The sequence below is a fragment of the Cyclopterus lumpus genome, chromosome 3 (genome assembly GCF_009769545.1).
Source record: "Cyclopterus lumpus isolate fCycLum1 chromosome 3, fCycLum1.pri, whole genome shotgun sequence".
Lineage (NCBI taxonomy): Eukaryota > Metazoa > Chordata > Actinopteri > Perciformes > Cyclopteridae > Cyclopterus > Cyclopterus lumpus.
The window spans coordinates 5659849-5686501 of NC_046968.1; the positions used below are offsets into that span (position 1 = coordinate 5659849).

Consider the following 26653-nt stretch of genomic DNA (forward strand, 5'->3'; position numbering starts at 1 on the left):
GCTCGTCTTTATCAAAGCAAAGAGATACAAGCACGTATACATGTTCCTGAAAAGGACAGTTCTAGTCCTGTCTGTGGAACAACATAGTATACAACCTAAATGACACTTAAATGGTGTAACTTTGTACCTTGTGCAACACAGTGATTATCTCCGAAGTGGCATTGAAATAAAACAACGTCATCAATGCTTCACCATCCATTCCATATTCGCCGCTAGTTTTTATAATGAGTTGCTTAAATTAACAACTCTCACACACATCCACCTTCACCAGGCAGCTGTCCAGTAGGTTTACAACCAGCCACCAACCAGTCCAAAGGCCTTGCTCATAGGATACTCAGTAATGAGAGAAGAACAATTGTTGCTCTGTCAATATCCACTCAGATATATACTGCTACTACTACAATAAAACGTATAAAACTTAAGGTGTGTCATAACTTCGCAAAATTGCTGTCTCTGTGAAGCAACACTTTTCAACCCACGCCTTCATTCATAGGCAGTCTCATTATTAGCGAGTGTGTCTTTTATGCTCTGACTCATGACAAACGAAATGGCCAAATCCTATTTATATGTATTGTTTCTGACTTGGTTTGAAATATCAAGCCTGAGTTTTTTTAATCTCAATTAAAGCAAAAATAATATGATCCATCAGGATACACTTTGACTTTGATGTCAATTGCCCAATTATAGTTGAGCTTGCTTTCATCAGGGTCAGACTAAAAGCACACAAAGAGCACAATAGTCACAGTGTGCTCAGCTCTATACCACATATGTCACGGATCGAAGACCAGGGACCCAAGCACAATGGACGAAACGGAGGTAGTAAGAAATAATCCTTTACTGAGCAGAATATTTTCAGGACAAGACATGAACAATACACGCTTGAGAACTTGGTCTCAAAACACAAGACAATCTGGCAGAGGACAAGTGCGGGAACCTAAGTAGTGAGTGACTAAGGAGGGAATGGGTTGCAGGTGAGATGGGCGTGAGAACCAGGTGAAGGGAATGAAGGATGATCAGGTGTGAATGACCAGGTCTGAAATGACAAGAGTTAATAGACAAACAGATCTAATGAAAACAACTATTAACAGAAAAAAGGTGTGGAGCTGAACTGTTACAGAATCCCCCCCTCTAAGGGACGTCCCAAAACAATTGCCACACCGGGTGGGCAGAGGGGATCTGGGGGAGGACTAATACTCCTCAGACATCTCCGCCCTCTCCTCATCGGCGGGTGAGTTCTCCAGATCAGAAGATGGCTCCTCCTCATCCTCATCGATGTCTGCTGCTGCTAATGGGAGAGACGAAACAGCGTCTGGCTCGGTAGCCCCCTTGGGCCCAGAGCCCTTAGCGGGCTGTTCAGGGTGGCTGTGGTGAAACTCTTATGAGAGGGGCATCCAGGACGTGTGGGGCTGGGACCCAGCATCTCTCCTCTGGACTGTAGCCCTCCCAGTCAACCAGGTATTGTAACCCTCTTCCACGACGGCGGGAACGAAGCAGGCGGCGCACCGTGTAGGTAAGACCTCCGTCGATGAACCTCGGTGGCGGTGGAGGCTGTACAGCAGGGGCCAGTGGACTCTCCCGAACTGGCTTTATTCTGGAGACGTGGAACGAGGGATGGACCCACATGGTCCGGGGCAGTTTGAGCCTCACCGCTGCAGGATTGATGACCTTCAGGATCTCGAATGGTCCGATGAACCTGGGTGCCAACTTCTTCACCTCCACTTGCAAGGGTAGGTCCCTGGTCGATAGCCACACCTTCTGGCCAACCTGGTAGATGGGGGCTTTGGAGCAGCGCCGGTTGGCTGCTGCGGAGTAACGGTTGGCCGAGCTGAGGAGTGCAACCCTGGCCTTGGCTCAGGTACGGTGGCAGCAGCGGACGAAGGCCTGGACCGAGGGGCAGGAAACCTCCTTCTCCAGGGCAGAAAACAATGGGGGTTGAAACCCGTAGGCACACTGAAACGGGGACATTCCAGTGGCAGAGCTGGTCAGGGTGTTGTGGGCATACTCCACCCACAGGAGCTGCTGGGCCCAGGATGCTTGAGTCTCGGAGACCAAACACCGTAGAGCGGTCTCCATCTCCTGGTTCTTGCGCTCAGTCTGGCCGTTAGACTGGGGGTGGAATCCAGATGACAGGCTGGCTGTGGCCCCGATTAGTGTACAGAACTCCCTCCAGAATAATGACGTGAACTGAGGACCCCGGTCAGAGACTATGTCCGTGGGTAGGCCGTGAAGCAGGAAGACATGAAGCAGAACCAACTCCGCAGTCTCCTTGGCCGAGGGGAGCTTGGGCAAGGGCACAAAGTGGGCCATCTTGCTGAACCGATCGACCACTGTTAGGGTGGTGTGCTCGTTGGACAGTGGGAGGCCGGTAACAAAGTCCAGGGAGATGTGCGACCAGGGCCTATGGGGCACCGACAGTGGTTACAGAAAACCAGCGGGAGCCTGATGGGATGGTTTGTGCTGGTTGCAGACAGGACAGGCGTTGACGAATTCCCGGGTGTCCTTCTCCAGAGTCGCCCACCAGAACCTCTGCTGCAAAGCATCCCTAGTACGCTGGCTCTGAGGATGGCAAGTGAGGCTGGAGCTATGGGCCCACTGGAGGACATCGGACCTCAGGGTCTGGGGAACGAACAGGCGGTCAGGAACTTGGGCCGGGCTGGGACTCCAGGGCAGCCTTGACTCTCTCCTCTATCTCCCAGGTGATAGCGGCAACCAAGACGGGGGCAGGAAGGATATTGTCATTGCAAGGGGTGGAATCCCCCTTGTCCACAAACTGGCGGGACAGGGCGTCCGGCTTGACGTTATGAGTACCGGGCCTGTAACAGAGGGAAAAGTTAAACCGAGTAAAAAACAGAGACCATCTGGCTTGACGAGAGTTCAGTCTCTTGGCGGACTGCATATATTCAAGGTTCTTGTGATCACTCCAACACAAAAATGGCAGACTGGTCCCCTCCAGGCAGTGGCGCCACTCCTCAAGGGCCAGCTTAACAGCAAGCAGCTCTCGGTTACCAACATCGCAGTTCCTCTCAGCAGGTGAGAGCCGCCTAGAAAAGAAAGCACATAGGTGGAGCTTCTGGTCACTGGCAGCCCTCTAAGGATGGCCCCCACCCCTACCTCGGAGGCGTCCACCTCAACAACAAACTGTCTCTCTGGGTTGGGGACCTGAAGGATAGGGGCAGAGGTAAACCGGGCTTTATGGGTCCGGAAGGCCTCCTCAGCCGAGGGTGACCACTGGAACTGCACCTTGGATGAGGTGAGGGCTGTGAGTGGGGCAGCCACGGTGCTGTAGCCACGGATAAAGCTCCGATAGAAGCATGCGCACTGGCGTGGTCTGGTGAGTCACTGTCCCTAGTAGGTGGCCATCCAGAGCGTTGGCTGGAACAGGACAAGGCAGCTGTACCTGCTCGATACCCAGCTGACGGACTAGGTCCTCATCAATGAAGCTGTCGTCAGCGCCAGAGTCAATGAATGTAGCGAGGGTCTGTGATCCGTTCTGGTGGGGAGAGAGTCTTGTGGTTCGGCTCACCAGTATCTCCCCTGCTACGGGTGAGCCACGCCTTTTACTGGACACCGGGATATGAAGTGGCCAGCCCGGCCGCAGTACAGGCAAAGACCTCCCTTGCGACTACGCTCCCGCTCCTCCCGGGTGAGACTGGTGCGCCCTACTTCCATGGGTTCAACCTCCCCTGGTTGGGACCCCAAGGTGAAGCTGGTGGCTGTTGGAGAAGTTCGACGCTGGGTGAAAACACGACGATCTATCTTCCCCTTGCGTCGCTCCTGTCGCCTTGCCTGGATGGGTCTGTCCACTCGGGAAGTCAATTCTACCAAGCCATCCAAGTTGGCAGACAAATCAAAAGAGATCAGTTCATCCTTAACATAACCCGCTAGTCCCGTCAAAAACACCTCACACTGGGCTGCCTCGTTCCAGTCGCTAAGGCGTGCCCTTGTGCGAAACTCTAGGGGCATAATCCACAACTGTCCGGTCCCCATGGTGCAGTTCCGCTAGTCCCCGGCTTGGATCTGGACCATTGGAGACCACCCCGAACACCTTACAAGCTCCGCAGAAAACAGCAAGAAAGAACAACAAGCTGGCGTACGTCTCCCATTCAGCAGTACCCCACAGTCACGCTTTGCCAGTCAGGTGGTTGATGGTGAAGGCCACCTTAGCCTCCTCCGTGGTGAAGGTATGGGACTGCAGAGAGAACAGAATGGAGCAGTTCGTAATGAATGGGTTGCAGCCCTCGGGTTCTCCCGCGTAGCACTCCGGGGTTCCCACCCGAGGCTCGTGTGTTGGAGCAGGCGGCAGAGAGGCAGGAGACGGCGCAGAGGCTACGAGCTGGGTCAGAGCAGTTGTCAGTTGAAGCATCTGGGTGGTCATCGCCGCCATAGCCCGCTCCTGGGCTGCTGTGGACTGCCGCGTCTCCGCGACGAAGCGGACCATCTGCGCCTCGTGCTGCTGGAGGGCATCCTCGATCCTCTCGAACCGGCTTGCTGCAGAAGGGGGTGCTGGGTCCATGACTGGCCAGATTGTAATGTCACGGATCGAAGACCAGGGACCCAAGCACAATGGACGAAACGGAGGTAGTAAGAAATAATCCTTTACTGAACAGAATATTTTCAGGACAAGACATGAACAATACACGCTGGAGAACTTGGTCTCAAAACACAAGACAATCTGGCAGAAGACAAGTGCAAGTGAGGGAACCTAAGTAGTGAGTGACTAACGAGGGAATGGGTTGCAGGTGAGATGGGCGTGAGAACCAGGTGAAGGGAATGAAGGATGATCAGGTGTGAATGACCGGGTCTGAAATGACAAGAGAGTTAATAGACAAACAGATCTAATGAAAACAACTATTAACAGAAAGGCGTGGAGCTGAACTGTTACAATATCACTTATTTGTGATACACACACACACGCACTTTCTATTGATTGCCTACTACCGAGCTTCCTGCCTTCAGTGGTCAAGTCAACAAACTTGTGGGTCAACTGTAATTCAGAGGACCTGCATGAATAAACAAACACAATTCCACATTGAAAGTGTCCAATGGTAAATAAAAGAGTGACAGAACAAATAACATGAGTTATTACACAAAAGGTATTTCCAAATGTTCATAGTGACAACAGTCTAATCCTGATCTTGTTTGAGCAGGATCTCACACATATCAACCATAGAACCACATCCAAGTGACCACAATGCAGAATCAACAGTTGCGGTCAGAATTTATCCGAGCCGACTCCTTATTATCTCATCTCGTCTTTTTATGTGTGTTCATTCTTTGTTCATTTGTTTGTAATATCCCTATTTTACCTTTTTGTTTGCTCATGAAGAGGCATCACGTAATACAAATATTGATTCGCCGTCACACTCATCTTCTGTAATGTGTTCAGGACGGGATTGGGAGCTTTAATATATGAAAGTGCACCACTGTTTTAGAAATTTATGAGGCCAATATATCTATAATCTCCTTGGGAAAAGAAAATGATGTAGATGTAACACTTTCATGTTAACAATCGTTCAATATACAATATAACATTTTTTTATATAATGTATATATTATATAAATAATACATGTAAAAAATGTGGATATATAAAAGATATATATACTTCTTTTTTAAATGTATGGTTGAAATGATGTTGAGATGAAAAACTCCCAAAAAATAGAAAAAAAACCTTAGACCAAGGCAAACCTGATTCAGCCCTAACTATAAGCACTATTAAAGAGGAAAGTCTTAAGTCTATTCTTAAATGAGGTGACTGTGTCTGCCTCCCGGACTGAAAGTGGAAGCTGGTTCCATAAAAGAGGAGCTTGATAACTGAAGGCTCTTGCTCCCATCCTACTTTTTAGGAACCACAAGTAGCCCCGCATTTAGTGAGCACAGCTCTCTAGTGGGGCAATATGGTACTACAAGCTCCTTAAGATATGATGGTGCATCACCAATCAAGGCATTGTAGGTGAGGAGAAGAATTTTAAATGTGATTCTTGATTTTACAGGGAGCCAGTGCAGAGCAGCTCATACAGGAGTCATGTGATCTCTTTTCTTAGTTTTTGTGAGTACACGAGCTGCAGCATTCTGGATCAACTGGAGGGATTTAAGAGACTTATTAGAGCAGCCTGATAATAAGGAGTTGCAGTAATCTAATATGGAAGTAACAAACGCGTGAACCAGCTTTTCTGCATCTTTTTGAGACAAGATGTGCCTGATTTTTGAAATGTTACGTAGATGAAAAAATGCAATCCTTGAGATTTGCTTCTTTTTTAAATGTATGGTTAGATTTTTCATATGGACAATATATTTCAGATACATAGGGGGTGGGGGGTGTATACGAAATAATGTGCATAAAGACTCATAAAGAGGTTTGTCCCCTGAACCATCTGTGGGCAAAGAGCTTTGTCCTTTCAACTCAATTATTCCAAGTGTCTGTTCAACAAATACTGAAAGACATTTAGGAGTTTTCACATCACGTTTGCTTCTCTAAAGGAAATTAAAAAGGTTGATTTCCACCACAAATTACATTGTGAAATGTTTTCTCTGCGTAAAGAGTATTTGTTCCAGGTGCAGAGGGATTGATGTATATTGCAAAATGTTATCTTGATGAATCGTTTTACCATTGTTGATATTGTCCCATCACGCTATATACAGTATTGTGCCACTGAGGTGCGAATAAAGGAATCATTACATGCAGAGGAGAGTAAATATTTAGTGCAAATGTGGATTCATTGACTCTAATGATGGAAAGAACATGGGATGGCCATTTGTTTCTTGGTTCAAATGCGTCACCAATTTTGGGCGTGTTCTTCACAACGGGTTCTTTATAGTCCTGTGATCTCTTCTACCGAAAAAACAAAGCATAACAGCAGCCGCCTGTTACACACAACCAATTAACCCAAAGAGCTCTCATCTGAAAAGCAAAGCAAAATGCAGGCCGAGGAATACAATCGCAGAGGTAACGGTAGCTTCCATTTTACTGCATTGACTCTTATGTTTGTGTTGTTATATTTCACTGAAATTAATGATTCCTAAAGAATAGACACAATAAAGTGGAAGTAGGAATTCCAATAGGAATATCGTTCCAGATGTTACAGTGTCTGTTACTGCTCAGGTAAGGAGCTGGTGGACTACATCACACAGTACCTGGGCTCCATCAGGGAGAGGAGGGTGATTCCAGATGTGAAGCCAGGCTACATGAAGGAGCTTCTCCCTGACACTGCACCTACAGAGCCGGAGGACTGGGAGAGTATCTTTAAGGACATCGAGAAAGTCATCATGCCGGGGGTGAGTTCTTAACGTCATCCATTATCACATCGGTGATTTGAAACAACGGCGAGGAAGCGAACATGTCCTCTTCTCATCCCCCAGGTGGTCCATTGGCAGAGCCCTCATATGCACGCCTACTACCCCAGTCTGACTTCGTGGCCCTCGATGCTCGGGGACATGCTGGCCGATGCCATCAACTGTGTTGGATTCACCTGGGTAAGAGGACGAGCCACGCAACAACAATGAGGTCATATCCTGATAAATGATATTGTCCGTGCTGGTTTCGAACAGGCCTCCAGCCCAGCATGTACAGAATTGGAAATGAATGTGATGGACTGGTTGTGTAAAGCCCTGGGGCTCCCCTCCTTCTTCCTGCATCACCACCCAGACAGCATAGGTGGAGGCATACTGCAGGTTAGCGACCACCTCGATCTGTCGATATAAAAACCCAAAGCTTTCTAGCCTGTGATCATCGTTTGTCTCTACCTTACTCTCCATGTTAGAGCACAGTCAGTGAGAGCACACTGGTTGCTCTGCTGGCAGCCAGGAAAGACAAAATGTTGCAGCTGCGGGTTGAGCTCAACCAGGACGTGGACGACTCGGTCCTAAATTCGAGACTGGTGGCCTACACTTCAGATCAGGTCAGTGTCACCACTTCTTCGACAGCGGCTTCCTGTCAATCAGATGAAATCAACTGAGAATTGGATCTGATGCGTTCCACAGGCTCATTCCTCGGTTGAGAAGGCAGGTCTGATCTCTCTGGTGAAGATCAGGTATCTGTCCACCGATGAGCGGTTGTCTCTGAGAGGAGACACTTTGAAACAAGCCATACAAGAAGACAGGAGGAGGGGACTGGTCCCTTTCTTGGTAGGTTTTAAATCACTTCTTAAAACTCATTTTTATAGAACTGCTTTTAAGTGATGTCGTCCTTTTATGCAGTTCTTTGTTTCCCCTATTTTAGTCCGTCTGTTCTGCTTTATTTTGTATTTGTAATTTTCTATTCCTCTATTGTGTTCATTGCCTATATGGCATTGTCTTCTTTGCCTCATGTATTTTCTGAAACTTTTACTTGTATTGATGTTATGTTTTTACCCTGCTTTTATGTAGAGCACTTTGTAAACTCTGTTTTTAAAGGTGCTATATAAATAAATGTATTATTATTTCTTGGTAGGTATCTGACACAGACATTTTTAGGTGGAGAACTTGTTTTTTATGTTCAGCTGACTGGTAGCTATTTTGGAAAGCATATTGTACAGTAAGACATCAGAGTGATTTCCTACGAATTGCATTGTCTTTTCAGATCACGTCATGTCTTACCAGCTTTTTAGTTGTACAAAAACTCTATTGTTTTTAATTTTGTTGCTGCTGATACTAATGTGATTATTTAAATGTAATTTTGAATCCTTGTAACAGAATATTATTTTCATAAAAGTAAAAAATATTTTTAAAGTATCAGTATTATTATTAAGATTTTATTGTACAATATGGCACAATGTGTAGGGCTGAAACAATTTAATACAAGAAAATACGGACATTAAATGTCAAATCTCACATGTTCTTTTGTTCCTCCCCTGTTCAGCTGTGCGCAACTTTGGGAACTACAGGAGTGTGTGCCTTTGACAATCTGTCTGAACTGGGATCAGTCTGTACGTCTTCAAATTCATTCCCAATGATGTTTGTTTAAACGCTGCCTGTAATTCAGAGAATTACCGTACTTGTATTAAAATCTTTTTTTCCAGGCGCAGAAGAGGGACTGTGGCTCCATGTGGATGCTGCGTACGCCGGCTCAGCCTACTTCTGTCCCGAGCTCCGCTGGTCCCTGGATGGCATTGAATTTGCTCACTCTTTTGTTTTCAACCCCTCAAAATGGATGATGGTCCATTTTGACTGCACAGCTTTCTGGTGAGTAAGAAGACTGACGCCCGATATCACCTCTATAGAAATTAACATTATCAATGAGACTTGTTGGTTGGTAATATGGTTTTACTTTTGTTTTCTCAGGGTTAAGGATAAATATAAGCTCCAACAGACGTTCACTGTTGATCCTGTTTACCTCAGGCATGAAAACTCACAGGCGGCTACAGACTTTATGGTATGGTATCACGTCTTCACCCAATTAAAGAATCAATTATCATTTCTTGCAATTAAACTTGCTTTTTTCTGTCGTTCAGAATTGGCAAATTCCCCTCAGCCGACGCTTCCGTTCTCTGAAGCTCTGGTTTGTTATGCGCTCCTTTGGGCTGAAGAACCTCCAGGCTCATATCAGACATGTAAGTGGCAGTTCTCCTCATACAAAGGATTTAAGTGTATCCAGAGAACTCCATGACAGCCAACGGAAATGATTTGTTTGTATCTTTCAGAATGTACATGCATATTTCTTTTTTCTTTTTTAGGGGATTGAGTTGGCAAAGCTCTTTGAGTCTAAAATAAGGAGTGACCCACATTTTGAGGTTCCTGCTGAGAGGCACCTTGGCCTGGTGGTGTTCTGTCTGAAAGTATGTGGCTCACATTGTTACTGTACACAGCAACATATCTCTCACTGACTAACCATTGTTGTTCAGCGTTGAGTAACTCAATAATATTTTTTTATCAAACAGGTTAAGGCCAGAGCAATATCAGAGATCATTAATAAGAGCTGAGACCTTGGCTCAATGTCGCTGAAAATGTTTACGTTCTGTTTGCAAGCTTTTCATTTCTGGCTCAGCAACGTTTATGAAGATTTGATGTCCTTTTGTGTTTTATTCTCAGGGAGGAAATGCTTTGACCCAAGAGCTACTGAGGAGACTGACCCGGTCGGGCACCATGTACCTCATTCCTGCAGACATTCACACAAAGCGCATCATCCGATTCACGGTGACCTCGCAGTTCACCACCACGGAGGACATCCTTAAGGACTGGGGCATCATCTCCAAAATGGCTTCCGCTCTTCTGGCTGAGACACAGGCTCTGAATAACGTTGACCAACCAACATCAGGGAAAGGTGAGGTGATGCAAGCAAACCAAGAGGGCGACTCAGACACCAGGTCCCAGGAGAAAGAGGATGCTGCCTCCACGCTGGACAAGGCTGAAGTGGAGCTGTGGATTGACAAGGCTTGGAATCGATCTCGGAGACCGATACGATCTCTCAGCTGCAGCAGCGAGCCGTTGCCTTACATCGGCCCACTGTCTGGCTATGCCTTTGGAACAAGGCCTAGTCTGAAAGATGCTGCGGGCGCACACCCCACCACGCCATCAATGGCAGGAGCCGATCCCGCGTGCAAGATCGGAGAGATGCCTTCAAATCGTCTGGGTAAACAGGACCTGAAAAAGCTGACAAAGTTCTACAGCGTTCCCAGTTTCTGCAACCAGTGGGTCCAGTGTGGCCGGCACCAGCTGTGCTGCCCTGTGAAGGTTTCACAGGCAACTCAAAAACACTTGTCCTCCACCTGCAAAATAAACTGTATGTGTTCTTCCCCTGGAGCCAACACAGCTCCCTCTCCTCCTCCAGTGGAAACGGCCACTGCTCCTACGCTCCTGGAATGATCCCGAAGCAGCGTGCAGTAGTTCATGTATGCACAGTGCGATGATTGAGCAGTTTACCTGGACAGCTGTGTTCCTGGACATTTTGAAGTTCACCACCTAACCGTGTCAATGATTTCAGATTGCTTGGCTCGCTTACAATCATGTTTTTTTTTAATTAAAAAGGTGTTTCAGGCGTATCCTTTGAAATATTTCAGTACACAATATTCCCCACAGGTAGTTCATGAAATGTGTTGTACATACATTTTAAATATGTCATTAATCGTTATTTGGCATCCTGTGTAATTTAAATCATATGTACTATTTTAAGACTGACAATCTAATAATAAACACTCATCTCATTCAGAGCCTGATTTTTCCCTCTCCGATGGAGCTGAATATCTCCTGAGTCATGGGTACGTAGCTCTTGTTCTCCTCCAGGTAGAACAGAGGGTCGCTGATGACGCCGGGGTCGAAGCCCTCCTCGGCCAGCTTCACCTTCATTGGCTTAAACGTCCCAGTTAGCACCATTACGTCCTGCCAGAGCAACACCAATGGGTTACATCATGTTTGATGTTTTTAGTTACATTCAGAATTGTTTTATTAATGTGCTATGATGTTAATCAGCAAGACGTTGTTCACCTGTATGCGAATGAAGCGTGGCTGTGCGTAGCTGGGGAGGTAGCTCTTGACGTGTTGATACACAGCTTTGCCGTCAAAGTCCATGTTTTCTTTGATCTTCAGTGCTGCCATTCCTATTCTTCCCTCGTGACCTTATCAGCCGAGGTTAAAGTACAAAGAGGACTTATTTCAGGGCGTGTTTAATAGCCCTTTGTGTGTTTCATGCCGAGCACATACATTTTCACCAATGCGATCTAATGGTTGTTCCCTTTGTGCATCTTAAATTATCGTGTTAGATCTGGGAGATAAGACACCAATACAGGACTATCTAATAAACCAGCCACCCGCCTGACGGTCTACCTGGAGATGTGCTTAAACTGGTGGTCGCCTGGCTTTCTAACAATGTCATCATTACCTGGAACCTTTACACCGTAGACATTAGCCTCCTCAACACAGTCCACCATGAGCAAATTATCTGCCACCTCTGTGGTTGCCACATTTTCTCCCTTCCACCTGTATTGGATGACAAAAAAAAAGAAAGAAAGGTCAGGTGCCTGAGTGAGCTGCAATGTTTCTATTAAGCACTGGGAACAGTTTGTTATAATTTACATCCGTCAGCAAAAAGCTTGTTTTCATTTTGCAGAAAATGCTGAAATAATAATTCAATGAAGATTCTGTTCTTGTACATTCAAGGCATTGAATAAAGTCAAATGTAATATTGTGTCCTACACCTTGAATTCAGTTTTCTGTGATGAAGTCAAAAGTAGCCTGAGTTAAGGAAGCATTCATCTACAAAGATCGAACCATCTTTACAGTGCAGGCTTTGACATTGTTATCTAACCACAGTTTCTAGATGCGTACGCATTAGATGTGTTTCATCCATTCACCTGAAAGTGTCTCCAATGCGGTCTTGAAAGAAGACAAATCCCTCGTTGTCTATCCTAAGAAGGTCGCCACTGTTAAAGTAGAGGTCCCCCTTCACAAACACGTCTCTCATCTTCTTCCTCTCAGTCTGCTGAGCGTTCTTGGCGTAGCCGCTGAAAGGTGCTCTCTCTCCTATTTTTGCCACAAACAAACCGGTCTCTCCTGCGGGGGAACGCAGTGAGCATGAGATATGTGTTAGGAAGAGCCAGGAGGTCAAGGGGGAGGGGGGAGTCTTTAGTTTAGGAGGAGATGGGCTCACCTTTGGGGACTTCAATACAAAATCCTCTGGAGTCTTTGACCGGCTCCTCTTTCTCTGTGTCGTACCTTATGAGGGCATACTTAAAGCTCATCTGAAACACAGTTTCAGAATAAATCGTGGTAAACAATCTTGTTTTGTTATACATCAAATATTTCAATTGTAATAAAGCTAACGTGTAACCCTTGGACAAAATAGTCCAGTCAACCCTGCAAGGTTATCCCATGGTGTTAACTGTTTCACTACAAACACGGGAACTCTTACTTTGTGGAGAAAATGCTCTTTGCCAATAGCTCCAACTTTGCCACAGTAGTTGACAAAGCCAACATTTCCTTCTGTCGCTCCGTAGCATTCACAGATATGAATGTCCCCAAATCGCTGCAAGAAATCAGCCCAGATATCGGCCCTTATCCCGTTCCCGAAAGCCAATCGGACTTTATGATCTTTGTCATTGTCTCTCTGGAATAAAGGGAAGGAGAGGTGACACCAGGATAATAAACCTTGCATCACGTGACCTTTCGTTTGAAAAACCAAACAGTTTGTCTGCCAGCTGCAGGTGTTAGCTGTCCATGCAAATGTCATGAGAACCATTAAAGCTGAATGAATCAATAATGCTTCAAGAACACGTGTGTTCTTGAAGCATTATTCAAGAACACACCTTTGGTGTGTTGCAGAGGTAGTGAAGAGTCTCTCCTATGTACTGAATAACAGTCACGTTGTACTTTCTACAGTCATTCCAGAAGTTGGAGGCAGAGAATTTACGTTTTAAAACAACAGTGATGCCTGAAAGGAAGAAGCACAGATGTCTGCAACACATAACCTCACACTGAGAGCTCATTAAGTGTTTGGACTTTGAAATACAAATGAGTTTAATGTTTAACCTTTATTAAACTCATCAGAGTTGTTTTGTAATTACATGATGCCCCGAAATACCTTTTTCTATCGCTCCGCAAACTCCCATCAAGAAGCCAGCACTGTGGTAAAGAGGCAGGTACACGTAGATGATATCATCTGAACGTACGCCAGCAATAGACTGTAGGAAAGATATTCTCCATATCTTCTCATTGTTGATTACAGCGGCCTTGGGAAGCCCTAAAGGAAAACATAGTGTTGTTTTTACTCTCCTAGTTCTGCAGCTCAGGGCCTCCCCACTATAAACAGCAACGCAGACAGGAGGGGAAGGTCGCCGTAGCCCAGATTACCTGTGGTTCCTGAGGTGTAGATGTACAGCGCAGGACTCTTCCTGGTGATGTTGGCCCTCAGCTGAGGTGACAGAGGCTGGTCTGAGGCCTGCTGAATTTGATCCGAGAGGCTTTCAATGCCCTCCACATTGGAGTCCTTGCTGAGGATAAACACACGGACTCCCTGCTGTCTCAAGGTGGGCAACACCTCCTCGACGGCATCGCGCAAGTCTGAGAGACAAACGAGAGCAAGTGAAGGCCTCGTGTAGGTCAGTGCAGTGACAATACAATGTAAAAACAATCAAAACAGATGTGGAGGATCATGGGTATGAAGCCTATTAAAAACCAAACCCTAGCCAGTTCATCCAGTTCGAGCTAATTTAGAAAAGGTGTGTCCATTACATGGTTTGGCCACTAGAGATAACTGATTTTGATTGTGGTCACATATGTTTGTAAATGTCAGGTTTCCATATCCAAATTGCTTGCTCATGTTAAAAGCAATTCTTACCTTTTTTGCCCAAATATCAGCATCAGACTTAAAAACCCAGTACCGTTCAGGCTATACTTTAAGAACATATTCACAGCTTCATGTAATTTATTCATAAGACTCCTGTCAGTTGAATAAATGACATGGCATCTGACATTTAAATGCAGAATATGTGACAACAATAACGACCTGGAGTGGGAGGTGTGAAAGAACTGCCACCATATACTCCTAATGCGTCGCTGATGAAAAGTGCATTCCGAATCACACAGAGGACACACGTGAGTCTTATTTCCCCCCAGCTTACCAGCACCAGCGACTAGAACCTTGGCTTCACAGCAGGAGAAGCAGTGCAGCAAAGATTTGGATCTGATGTTGTAGTTCAGAAAAGAAGAGATGCATCCCAGCTTGGTCAGAGCGAGCCAGATCCACACAAACTGAGGCTCGTTGCCCAGGAAGAGGGCCACCGTGTCTCCCTCCTTCAGGTGGCCGTGCGTGGACAGAGCTCTGGCCACTTTGTTGCTTTCTTTGTCCACTTGGCTGTAAGTGTACGAGCTTTCCTCGAAAAGTATGAACTTCTTATGCGGCTGCCTCGCCACTTGCTCCAGAAAACGATCCAACAGGCAGTAATAGGGTGTCTGCTTCTTGAATTTACTCAAACGTACAGCAATTTTCAATGCAAAGATCGTGTACTGTAAATCTTGAAAGAAATACGGGTTTCTGAAGTAAAGCAGTAAAGGCAAAATTGCCAAACCAGTTAGAGCGGTATAAAGAATATATGCTATCATTGTTAATCAGAAAGAAAGTAGCAGTCCAGCCAGGAATTTGAGTCGTGAAAGGTTCAACCTTCAACAGCACATAAAAGCTGAATATACCAGATGTCGGATTACGCCTCTTGAACTTTGAGCTGTGTTCCTCCTCTGGGGGAGTTCCAGTGAAATCGGGTACGGCTGACAACAATAAAATGTAACCTTTATATGCTATAGCCTTTCTGTCTTGTTTACTGCTTGTCTGCGCTTGAAATCCCATAACACCTTTGTATCATAATCGTGCAATCTAGCATTTGTCTTGAAATGTTGCTAATAATTCATTTTGGCTCAATAGCTGGAAACACAATGAAGACTGCGGTAAAAGATCGGTTTCTTTCAGTTTTTGACTCACGAGTCATTATAACCGACATTCAATTGTCATCATCATCATTTGCCATCATTAGTCATCAACCGTATGTCTAAATAAATAAATCACCTCTGGCCAGATCCTCCTCAAATGAACATCAATAAACCTGCACTGCTTTCACTTTATACTTTAGATACACTGTACACGCTTTTATTTTATTTTTACATTTGAATTTCCTTTATTATTGAAATCCTTAAATGTAAATGTAATATGTCCTGCCCTGATATTTTATTTTATTGTATTGTATATATGTAAACATGTTTGCTGCTGCTTCACTAAATGTCCCCCTGGGGATGAATAAAGTAATATCCCATCCTATCCTAAATGATGGACATCTAGTAAAAATGAAAAACTGCATTTTGTGTCTAAACTGGGTCAACTAATATTAAACATTCAAGATGTTCACAAAAGTGATTGATATGAAGACTGGTTAAAAATGCAGTCGCATAATAAATTAGAATGGACTCACATTAGTACATTTTCCATTATGCCCGTTAGTGACCCCATTTGGACACCAAGGAAAGGCTCCGACATTCATTCCTCATCATTAAGAAATGTAATTTAGACACATATATGGATGACAGCCTAAAAGCATTTCTTTGTGATGTCAAGGCAGTAACAGTAAAAAACAACAACAACAGAAACAAGCTTGGTAACCTTGATTTAGTTATCAAATCAAGGATCAACTTCCTGTGAACATTTCCATCTTAAGCAGAAAACTGATCCTTAAAAGAATAAATTAGGATCGCTGACAGTGAAAAAATGACTGGACGTGAAAAGGCAGTCAAAGTAAATGTTGCGCATGTGAGGCCAACAGTGTTCTGAGGTAAGGTGTATCAGGTTACGTTACATTTTAACAGGGATGTGACTGATTAAAAGAAAAAAAGTGATAGCATTGTACAAGTTGTACAAGATTTTGTCCCCCTGGAAGAAATCGGCCAGTTAATGTTTCAATTATCAAGGTTTTGACGGCCTGTACAGCCACACTAAAAATATGGGGAAATGCATACACAAAAGCAAACATGGCAGACAGGTATGTAAACACCCCTGTGCACATTGGTCTGTCGGATTCTTGGTGCATATATGGGTGTCATTTTTGTTGACATACACTGAGAATGAAGAGTCTCATGTTGCATTTGTCTCTACCTTGTGGTTCTTGCACATATGTCCCTCCTGAGTAAAATCAGAGCAGATATATGCACATGAATACTAGTCCTGGTTGTTTCGTAAGAATCACTTTAATTTTTAGGAAAGCATTTATTGGCACAAAAACATAAAAATATGTCATAGCTCCTGTTCTGGAAGTACAGTCTGAAGGCAAACACTACATCCGTGTATCGATACATAAATCAACACCAATATTAGACGGAATCAACTACAGCCTTTTATAAAGCCGTTTTATTTCTACATGTTATCTTACTACACTCAAATAATATGAGCATTAGTAACAAATGATTTGTTCAGTCGCCGAGCTGGAGGTTCACTATCAAAAGTATGAATGCGGCTGGCTTGAACGCACAGTTGGTGAACACGAAGCTCCTACTCATAGTCTGAAGATTCCTGATACGATGGAGCTGTACACCTGAGCTGTCAGCGCCATGTAACTCTTCTCTTTATCGTCGAGGATGTAAATAGGGTCCTGGATACGTCCTGGATCGAAACTCTCCTCCACTAACTTCACTTTCATCTGCTTGAAGGTCCCCGTCACCTCCACTGCATTCTAGACAGACGACACGCACAAAGTATCAAGATATCACCGCGGCTTCTCTTCACACACTGTGAGGAAAATGCACCGGCCGATATTGAGACAAGAGATAGAAACATTTAATCGCAATCTTACTTTCTTCTTTTTTTCCCTTTTTTTTTTTAACAACAGAGCAATGTTTGTTTTTTCAAATTTTTCAAATGATTTGAATTGAATGTACAGTTTCTTCCAAAAGTAAAAATGCAGTAAAGTGCGTATGAAATAGACGTACCTGTATTCTTATGAAGCGAGGTCGGGCATATGAAGGCAGGTAGTTAACCACATGGTTATATATTGTACTTCCATCAAACTGGGCACCTTCATTCACAGTGACAGCTGCCATCCCAATGCGGCCCTCATGCCCTGCGGCGCCAAATTGAAACAAGACAAAAGCATTTATTTACCAATTCATGAACAAATCAATGTCTCTCTTCAATGTTCGGCCATTTGGAAGCCATGGCATGACAACATGTGCAGAGGAAATGAACGCCACCTGGCACTTGGACTCCATAGACGTTGGCCTCTCTGAGACAATCACTGAGCGTCAGGATGTCGGACACCTCGTTCGTGGCCACATTCTCACCTTTCCACCTGTTGAACAAACACGTTGCAACTTTTATCGATGTTGTATTTGGTTTATAAAAAGTAGTTTACAAAATACCTGTGTGAGAAACAAACTCTAGTTTAACTTTTTAAAGGAGCCGAGTGCCTAATCTTGCAAGGTCTCGTAACATTCTCCAGTTTTGATAGTTTTGGCAGAAAAAGAGTTGTAATACATTGCATTTATTTAATTTAAATCATTAGTTAGAACTTTTCTTCTTCTTTCTAAATTGTTTACAAAAAGTGGCAGAGTTTCTCGTAACCCTGCTGGTAAATGAGACAAACCCGACATTAAAATCCCTCTGAACGTGATGAGTTCTGTACCTGAATGTGTCACCTACGCGATCCTGAAAGTAAATGAAGTTGTCTTTATCGATCCTCATGAGGTCTCCGCTGTTGAAGTAGAGATCTCCCTTCTTGAGAACATTACGAAGTCTTTTCCTTTCCGTCTGCTCCTCGTTCTGGGCGTAGCCGACGAAAGGAGCGATGTCGGTGATCTTCGACACCAGCAGTCCGGTCACACCTTCGGAAAAAAAAAAGACGAGAGGCACGTCTTTTACTGCCGTTGTTGGTAAATAACTCCTGCTGTCTACAAGATCCAGATATTCTATCGAGGGTCATGGTGCATGAAATAAGCATAGACATAAGGCTGGAGTTCCTTCACCTTTGGGCGACTCCACACAGAGGCCGTGAGCATCTCGAATCGGTTCATCTCGCTCTGTGTCGTACTTAATGAGAGTGAAGGGAAACAGCTTCTACAGGAGTGAAGAAGTAAAGACATTGGAGTTGCTTTACGTGCAAAATACATCTTTACACCAACAGATGAATGATATTGACAGGCATGACATTCTGGCATATATGTGATTTCAACAAATGTACATATATACCGACTTTTACATACACACTTAGTGGTCTCTAATTGATAGCAGGAAGAACGTTGACTGTTAAATTATTATTTATTTATGTAATTCTTACCTGATGAAAAAAGTTAACTCGTCCGATAGCTCCAATTTTCCCTGCGTAGTTGATAAATCCCACATTTCCCTCTGTGGAGGCGTAAAACTCTCGGACCTGAATGTTCCCAAAGCGATTGAGAAACTCCCTCCATATCTCTGCTCGGACCCCGTTGCCAATGGCCAGTCTTACTTTATGGTCCTTGTCATTTTCTTTCTGCATTGTCACATGAAAATAGAAAATTGATAGATCAAGCATTTTGCAAATATTCTAAAAATACACGATTTGATAGTTAATCCATTTATTAGTCAAAGTGCTGGAATTGACTGACCGAAATCTGATCACACATAGAAGAAATAGTCACGATGGGCCCAAAAAAACACCTGTCAGCACTTGTTAAGGGTGTTTATAAAGTGTGAGAATGCATTGCCTTGAAACACCAGGGGTGCAAACCCATCTGGGGTGAAACGGTGACAGGGGCGACCACCCAGGAAGATTTTTCTTCTTAAATATCAGCTTTAAAATGTTGATTTTAACATGATGAAATTGTAATAATTATTTCACAGTAATAAACTCCAGTGTGTACAACTTTAAAATAGCAGTTTCATGCTGCCAGAAGTTTACTGTAATTTACCCGTCAATTTGTTACAGTGAATTCCCCCTTGAATGAATGTAATATTTCTGCATATGAAAAGTAATGTAAGGGCCGGAGAAAGCGAGGCCCGGGCACTGAGCACTACGGACCTCGTAGGCCCAAAACAACTCTACATGTGGATCTACACATGACCTACTTTGGATTCAAAGCGATAATTAATGGCAAAAAGGTGACAAGTTGAACCCTGACACACACATATGTGAAGCCATGTGCTTCATAATACAGACATAATTCGCCTAATTAGGCTTTTAATAAGGATCCTCTCTAATCCCTGTCTACATGTGAGAATGTGTAATTGAAAAAACAGTTCACATGAGCAAAGATACTTCTGAGCGTCTTAAAAATACAATTTTCTCTCAAATCAAAACATTTCCTATACTTTAAAGGATAAAAATGCTCCCTCATGGGTGAAGATTATTCTACAAAATAAGCTATTTAAAATCTTATTTTTGGTCATCTGGTACATGCAGCATCTAAACACATTTGTTATTCTAAGCTCAGGACAAGTTGACCTTTTAGAGCTACATGGTACTCATACCCAGAGGTATTTAAAGTAGTTAAAGTAGCAACACTTTAAATATCTGCATCACATCAATGCAGTGGTAATTCAATTTCAATTCAATTCAGTTTATTTTGTATAGCCCAATATCACAAATTACAAATTATCCTCAGAGGGCTTTACAATCTGTACACATACGACCTGTCCCAGGACCTCATATCGGATCAGGAAAAACTCTAAATCTGAATCCAAACTATATATATATATATATAGTTATTTTATAGTTATTTTTAACTTATCTTGCGAGATATAAATCATATTAATCTTGCAACCATTCAGCAAAGCATTAAAAAACCCTATTTATTACAAGCATCCACAAGCTTCCAGCTACATAGAAAATTGTATAATTAACCCTTTAGATGACAACATGATCATCAACATGATTGCATTTAACATTTCACGATTTAAATTAAGGATTTAATTAATTCATCAATGTGCTATAGAGAATACAACAAATAAATACGTTTTTTTCATGGGAAATTAAAATAGAAAGAAAATCCTAGCAGGCCTATGACTAACTCGGCAATGGGCTGAGGACACTCGTGATGCACACTATTCCTTTTCCATTGTTCAATGCAAATACTTTTATAGTGTGCGTGTGTGTGTGTACTCATGTGCTGTACTTAAATACACACTCACTGTATTTTACTGGACTATTTTACATTAAATGCTACTTTATACAGGCTAATCCTCCACTTTTGTAATTCTTTTGCTCAGTTTTACTAGTTACTGATCAGATTGCACGGATACAGATTACTCTTCCTGTCAGGGAAAGCCATCTATCTCCATAAACTGTGGGACGTTCAATGTTTGTGAGGAACTAAAAGAAATACTTTAAATGTGGCCCTAAAGTCGACTAGTCCAGAGTAATCTGGTTGCCAAGTCACTTATTATGGTCTTCCTAAATTAAGGCCAGCATCTATTCCTAGTGGTGACCAGATACAGACAGACTCTGACTCCAACGAGGTCACACGGGAAATTGAGACTGAACTTCATGTGATGCAATTAGATATTCTCAATGGCCATACATGTAGGCAGAATGTGGTCAGTTCTCTGAAATACAGCAGATGCGTACATCTTTGAGTGATGTGAACAAGTACGCAATGCTACTTAAAAAAATGTCAGTTGAGCATATGTATTGATATTAACATGTACCCACAGTGTTTCAAACCCTTACAGATAAATGACGCAGAAGGCTGGAACCCGATAGTTGAGATTTAACGATTTCTATTCCGGTAAGCCAGCTGTGCTGTGCTTTGGGAATGTACTGATTTGGAAAGTTATCTCTGACTGGATGCGTCCCATGGCAGCTCGCTGCAGCCGGTTCACAGTTCTCAGCAGCTGTCTCTATCCAAAGGAGTTTGACACTAGTTCAGACAGAAGAGAGGAGGCATGGTGCTACGGCGCCATGACAACGTTCCTATGTGAGCTGGTTTGCCTCGCAATCACTCTTATTATTATTGTAAAAGGTATATTCTGTCCACACAAATATATTGCTGTGTAGGCCTTTTCTTTTGGTCCCTGGTTAAGAGGGAGGGAGACCTTTACCTCCTGCCAACCCTAAAGGAATGCCAATGGTTTAGGTTTCAGATGAGTGTTTTCACTGTCACATGATCAAGACACTGCTGCAGAGGCTTTTCAACAAAGAAAACCAAGTGGGGTCAACGTGGAATAACTTATACTTAAAGACTACGAAAGAAAAATAAAGGGCAACTTAAAATAGTTCAAAATATTGCTATCAGACTTCAAAATCTGCAAATCAAATATTATTCCTACTTAACCAATGCTGAAATATTCTGAGCTATGTGAAAGGCTGGGAACAGTGAAAATCCCTCAATTACTCAATTATCTTTACTATTATTATTATTATTTATTTTGTTTTTCATTGTTATTATGTATTGTTATGAATACTATTACCATTTATTTACATATTAATGTATTTCTCTCCTCTTCCACTTCCTCTTAAAACATGCCTGCAGATTCCTCTGGTCACAGTTATTTATATATGAACATATGACACTCACATGACTTACACAGCACACTTTCATACATGCACACAAACACAGGCAATACTCCCACTAACAAAAGCAACTATATATAACCAGGACCTTATTTAAATCACAATGTCTTAATCTGTGTATATTTCGTTAAACATGTGTCTGTCTATCTGTCACATGTTTGTAATATGTCACAATGAGAATAACAATAATAAATGTACCTTTGGTGTACTACAGAGGTAACGCATCACCTCTCCGATATACTGCACAACAGTCACACTGTGTTTCCTGCAGTCGTCCCAAAACTGTGAGGCAGAGAACTTCCTCTTCAGAATGATAGTTGACCCTTCACAATAAGACAGCCAAACAGAACATTTGATTATGAGTTTAACAGCATAGAAATGTGAAGGCAATAGAGCTTTATGGCTTTCATTTCAGCATGTTCTGCACATTATTTTGACTTGAATTTCAGATGAATTTCTATACTTTATGTGAAACTTGAAAATGTTCCAAAACACTCATGGCAACAACATTAGACTGTATGTAATTTAGCAGCATGTAGCGATGTTGGATATCTCTCAACATGTGTGTAACCGCGGCTGCGAACCCAGACACATAATAGGGATGTGAACTTTTGCCCATTTAGAAAGAAGCAGCTAGAAAGTAGAGGTAATCTGGTTGTGGTTGACCCGGCTCTGTTCAGATTACCGGTTCACAGCAACAAAGGACTCTTTCATTTAGTTTCCCACAGGGACAGAAACCCCAGCGGGACGAGGGGGATCAGGGGCATCACTTCTTGTGAAGTGTGAAACGAGTTCAATTCGCCTTACAATGTTTGCAGCAGTGTAGCCTCATATTAAGGTTGCGTGTGAGAGTCCTATTAGAGTCTTGAAACTGAATGTGTGGGAACCCAGTGAGGGATCAAATCCTTGTGAAAACAATGAATCATTGTATGTCACTTATCGGGGTTGTCCTGCGAAAACCATGTATCTCCAAAAACGTGAACTTTTCAGGAGCTAAGAAGAACCGCTTGGTTGTCAGCTTTGTGACGACACATGTTTCAGCTAATCCAATGGCATTTTAAAACGGCTGATTTAGCTTCAGGAGTAGAGACCCATGGTTTCCTCAAGACACTAACTATGTCAATAATGTATGACAACAAACTGAACCTGGATCTGCCATAAATCCTTACATGGGAAATTAAAGGGTGGCAAAGCCTTTGGTGCAGACGTTTATCTCTTCCTGCAGTTTGGCCCGAGTTAAATAACTATAGAGTTTTCATACAGTGATCTAACCAAGCCTGAAATGTATAAAACTACCTAAAAACTTCCCTCTACCCTCACAAAGTCGGGTTTGATTCTTGCTCCGGTCTTAGCTCGTCTCACCCGTCTCAATGGCGCCGATAAAGCCTATGATGAATCCAGCTGTGTGGTACAGAGGCAGGTTAAGGTAGATGACATCACTGGACGTGACTCCGTTTGAAGACAAAACAGCCAGAGCGGTTAAGAGGCGGTTCTGATTGACCACAGCCGCCTTCGGGAGACCTGGAACACAACACACACACACACACACACACACACAAAACAAACCTTGACAACAGTCGCCTCGGGAACTGATTATCACGTGAGGCAGAAAGACAAACCATACCTGTAGTTCCAGAGGTGTAAATGTAAACGGCAGGACTTTTGAACGTGATGTGTGATCTGAGGGAGCGAGGGGGCGAAGTGTCTGACGCCTCGTCCACTTTATCAGAGAAGCTCTCGATCCCAGGTGTGTCACAGTGTTTGGTCATCAGGAGGACGGTGACGCCCTGCTGCTTCAGTGACGGCAGCACGTCCTCCACCGCTTCCTTGAGCTCTGGAAAGGGACATAACCACCAGTTTCAGGCTAATATGAGGATATTGTCCCACTCATGGCAGTGAAATATAAACAAATACAAATATTATTAAAGCCAACTTTGACTGTGAGTTGTTAAGTTTGGATAGCAGTTACTGAGAAGAGTCGGTGAACTTTGGGGATTAGTTCTGGAGACAAAGACAATGTGGGGGCAGCATTTTGAGAACAGTTGAAAGTGGTTCTCTGTATTATGTCTGAGAAAATAAATCTCTATATTTTTCACAGGGGCTTGCAATTTAAACTTCAGTCGGAAGGAAAATAAAGTTTACTTTGGAGTCCACAGCAAGGAAAACACATAATAAATACAATACATGACGACGTAAAGCAACGAGTTCAAACAGTACAGTCAGAGAGACTAGGATGTGTCAACAGAACCAGACCAACTTTTAACTTCTTTTTTGTATTCATTTTTTAAACAGCGTTACCCTTTAGGCATGGCTGAGGTCACAACTGCTGCAACCACGATGCGTGGCGTAAAGAGCAGGCCTCGCTGCCTTAACTCCAGTCAAAGGTGCGCCCATTTGCTGTGCGTAAAAGGTGCACACGTGCACACGGCCGCGTACCTGGGCCCGCGATCAACACCGTCGCCTTGCAGCAGTTAAAGCAGTGCAGCAGAGACTTGGTGCGGATGTTGTGATTGAGAAGAGCCACGGGGGAGCCTAATTTAGCCAGGGCCAGCCACGTGAACATGAATGCGGGCTCATTCCCCATGAAAAGCGCCACGGTGTCGCCGGCCCGATACCCGGGCTGAGCCCGCAGCGCGTTGGCCGTCTTGTCGCTCCTCTTGTCCGTGTACGTGTACGAGTAGCTCTCATCTTCAAACGCCACGAAGGTCTTGTGTGGATGCGCGGCGGTCTGCTCCAAGAAGCGGTCCAAAACAAAGAAGAGAGGTCTCTTCCTTCGCCTCGACACAAACTTCACTAAAATCCGCAGCAGATCCCCGAAATACAGCACATCCATCCACAGATACGGGGCCAAAGCCCGGAGTGCGATCGGTACGAGGAGAACGGTTGCCAACGCGACTGAAATCAAGCAGACCGTCATGTTTGTCTCCCGTAAAAAGCCACGACGGGTTCTGTGTCAACACAAACAACAACTTCAATAAGTGAGGAAAAACAACAACACTCCCGGGGCTGCAAAACGGGAAGCGTTGTGCCAATAAGGATTGTGTTCAGTGGGGCGGGGCATTTTCTCAAAAAGCAGCTTCAGCTCATGGAAAAGGACACATATTTGAATATTCCCGAATATGGGAAATTGCTCAGCAGCTGCGTGTGTCGTTAAGTTCTAACTTTACTATATAAACATAGCACATGGACCCATGTGCAGCGCAGTGCAGTGTGTTAACGCGTGATAAATGGAGCTGGGACATAATTAAAGCAACATAAACACAAATATGCAACAAGTCATCGACATCTGAAACCACTGGGTTCATCCACAACAATGGGAAGTATTTAACACATGTTTATGGTGTTTTACTTTACGTGAACTCAATCTGACTCAAGTTGTCACATAATTACAGTGGAGGAAAGTAGTAGTAGTACTTTTAGTAGTAGTATTTTTTGTCTCTGACTTGTTGAAGTAGGAGTAGCAAAACATGGACATTCTAAAGTACAAGTACCTCATAATGTATACTCACACATGTACTTGAGTAAATGTTTCATTCTGCCTGGTAATGGGACCACCCTTGTGTTTAGATCTGCCAATACTATTTATGAAATTTGATCCTCAGACACATTTTGTGTCCACGCAAACAGATTAGACAAATCTGCATCTTTATACATCACAAAATCACACATTGTATCTCGTTTGGTAAATAACTCGAAAACATAAACGTGCAAAACGGCATGTTGCAGTTTAATGGGGTTTGTGCCTGTTTATTGCACTGAAGCAGGAACTCCCCGAACTCACATATCAGCCACGCATGCATCTGCTGGATTGGATGTTCTCAGTGACGATACATTGATTATTGCAGCTTTAAATGTAAATTAGGCTCACAAAGTTATCTTTATTGGACTGGTAATTGATGCTATGGAGCCAAAGGCATCATCAATGCATACCCGCTGGACCCTGAGCATCAACCAGAGATATATATATATGTTTTAGAGGGCGGGATATCAGAGGTCAATGAGGTCTTTGGGTTGTGAAACTCTTGTGAGCACAGTCCAGCAGAGCATGTGGTGACAGCCTGCACAACGCTATCTATTTCTTTGATGATGTCTACTCTTTTCTCACCCTTTGCTGTGCTCCGACTCCCAGTGTGCTCGTTCTAATGTTCCAGAACAATGTAATGCCATTGTTATACTGTTAATGTTCACATTGGAGAGAAAAGAGTCAAATGAAGAAACATGACGAACACTCGCAGACAGGAAAGCCAGTTATTATGGAGATTTATTAAATGTGCTTATTTTCATAATACATTTGACTTGTGGCCTTTTGTAATTAACACGGGAAACATTAATAAGTGAAGATTGAGAAAAGAAAATATTACTCGTAAATTAAATTAAATACAGAATCAATTAAATCACTCAATGTATGTGTTCAGCCCTTTATGTAATTGCAAACAAGGTGCAGACTATTCCAATCATGTTTTAATAGTCTTTTACCGTTCTTTTAATTTCTTCAGCAGAAATAGCATTGCCCAAGTCGCTATTTTGAAGGAGGACAAAAAGAAAAATGTTCTGCACAATGCAAATGTTTCTTGATACCTTTTCAGACGCAGTCCTTGGAAAACTTTTGAGTGCATCGTAGCCCAGTTGATAAGAATGTGCTTGCGTCAGGGATTGAGTTTCAGAAAGGCTTTTTCTAAAGTCACGTTGCTCCACAACATGAGAGCGACCAATCGTCTAAGAGGCG

The 26653-nt window shown here is 43.5% G+C and overlaps 3 protein-coding genes across 3 annotated transcripts; 1 reads left to right on the forward strand and 2 right to left on the reverse strand.

Annotated features, from left to right (window-relative positions):
• Positions 1–6916: 6916 nt before the first annotated feature.
• Positions 6917–10777, forward strand: hdc (histidine decarboxylase). Its single transcript, XM_034562941.1, has 12 exons — positions 6917–6944; positions 7101–7273; positions 7358–7471; positions 7547–7669; positions 7759–7896; positions 7979–8122; positions 8835–8901; positions 8995–9157; positions 9257–9347; positions 9427–9525; positions 9649–9750; positions 10004–10777. The coding sequence occupies exons 1-12, from the start codon at positions 6917–6919 to the stop codon at positions 10775–10777; spliced, it is 2016 nt and encodes a 671-aa protein (XP_034418832.1).
• Positions 10778–11116: 339 nt separating this feature from the next.
• LOC117727071 (very long-chain acyl-CoA synthetase-like) lies at positions 11117–15007 on the reverse strand. The gene is made up of 10 exons (XM_034527080.1): positions 14527–15007; positions 13757–13966; positions 13488–13646; positions 13213–13337; positions 12807–13013; positions 12558–12636; positions 12262–12460; positions 11790–11887; positions 11396–11526; positions 11117–11290 (listed from the first exon to the last, which is right to left on the reverse strand). The coding sequence occupies exons 1-10, from the start codon at positions 15005–15007 to the stop codon at positions 11117–11119; spliced, it is 1863 nt and encodes a 620-aa protein (XP_034382971.1).
• Positions 15008–16938: 1931 nt separating this feature from the next.
• Positions 16939–24844, reverse strand: LOC117727065 (very long-chain acyl-CoA synthetase-like). The gene is made up of 10 exons (XM_034527067.1): positions 24364–24844; positions 23552–23761; positions 23290–23448; positions 22126–22250; positions 18715–18909; positions 18404–18494; positions 18064–18262; positions 17633–17730; positions 17372–17502; positions 16939–17115 (listed from the first exon to the last, which is right to left on the reverse strand). The coding sequence occupies exons 1-10, from the start codon at positions 24842–24844 to the stop codon at positions 16939–16941; spliced, it is 1866 nt and encodes a 621-aa protein (XP_034382958.1).
• Positions 24845–26653: the final 1809 nt, after the last annotated feature.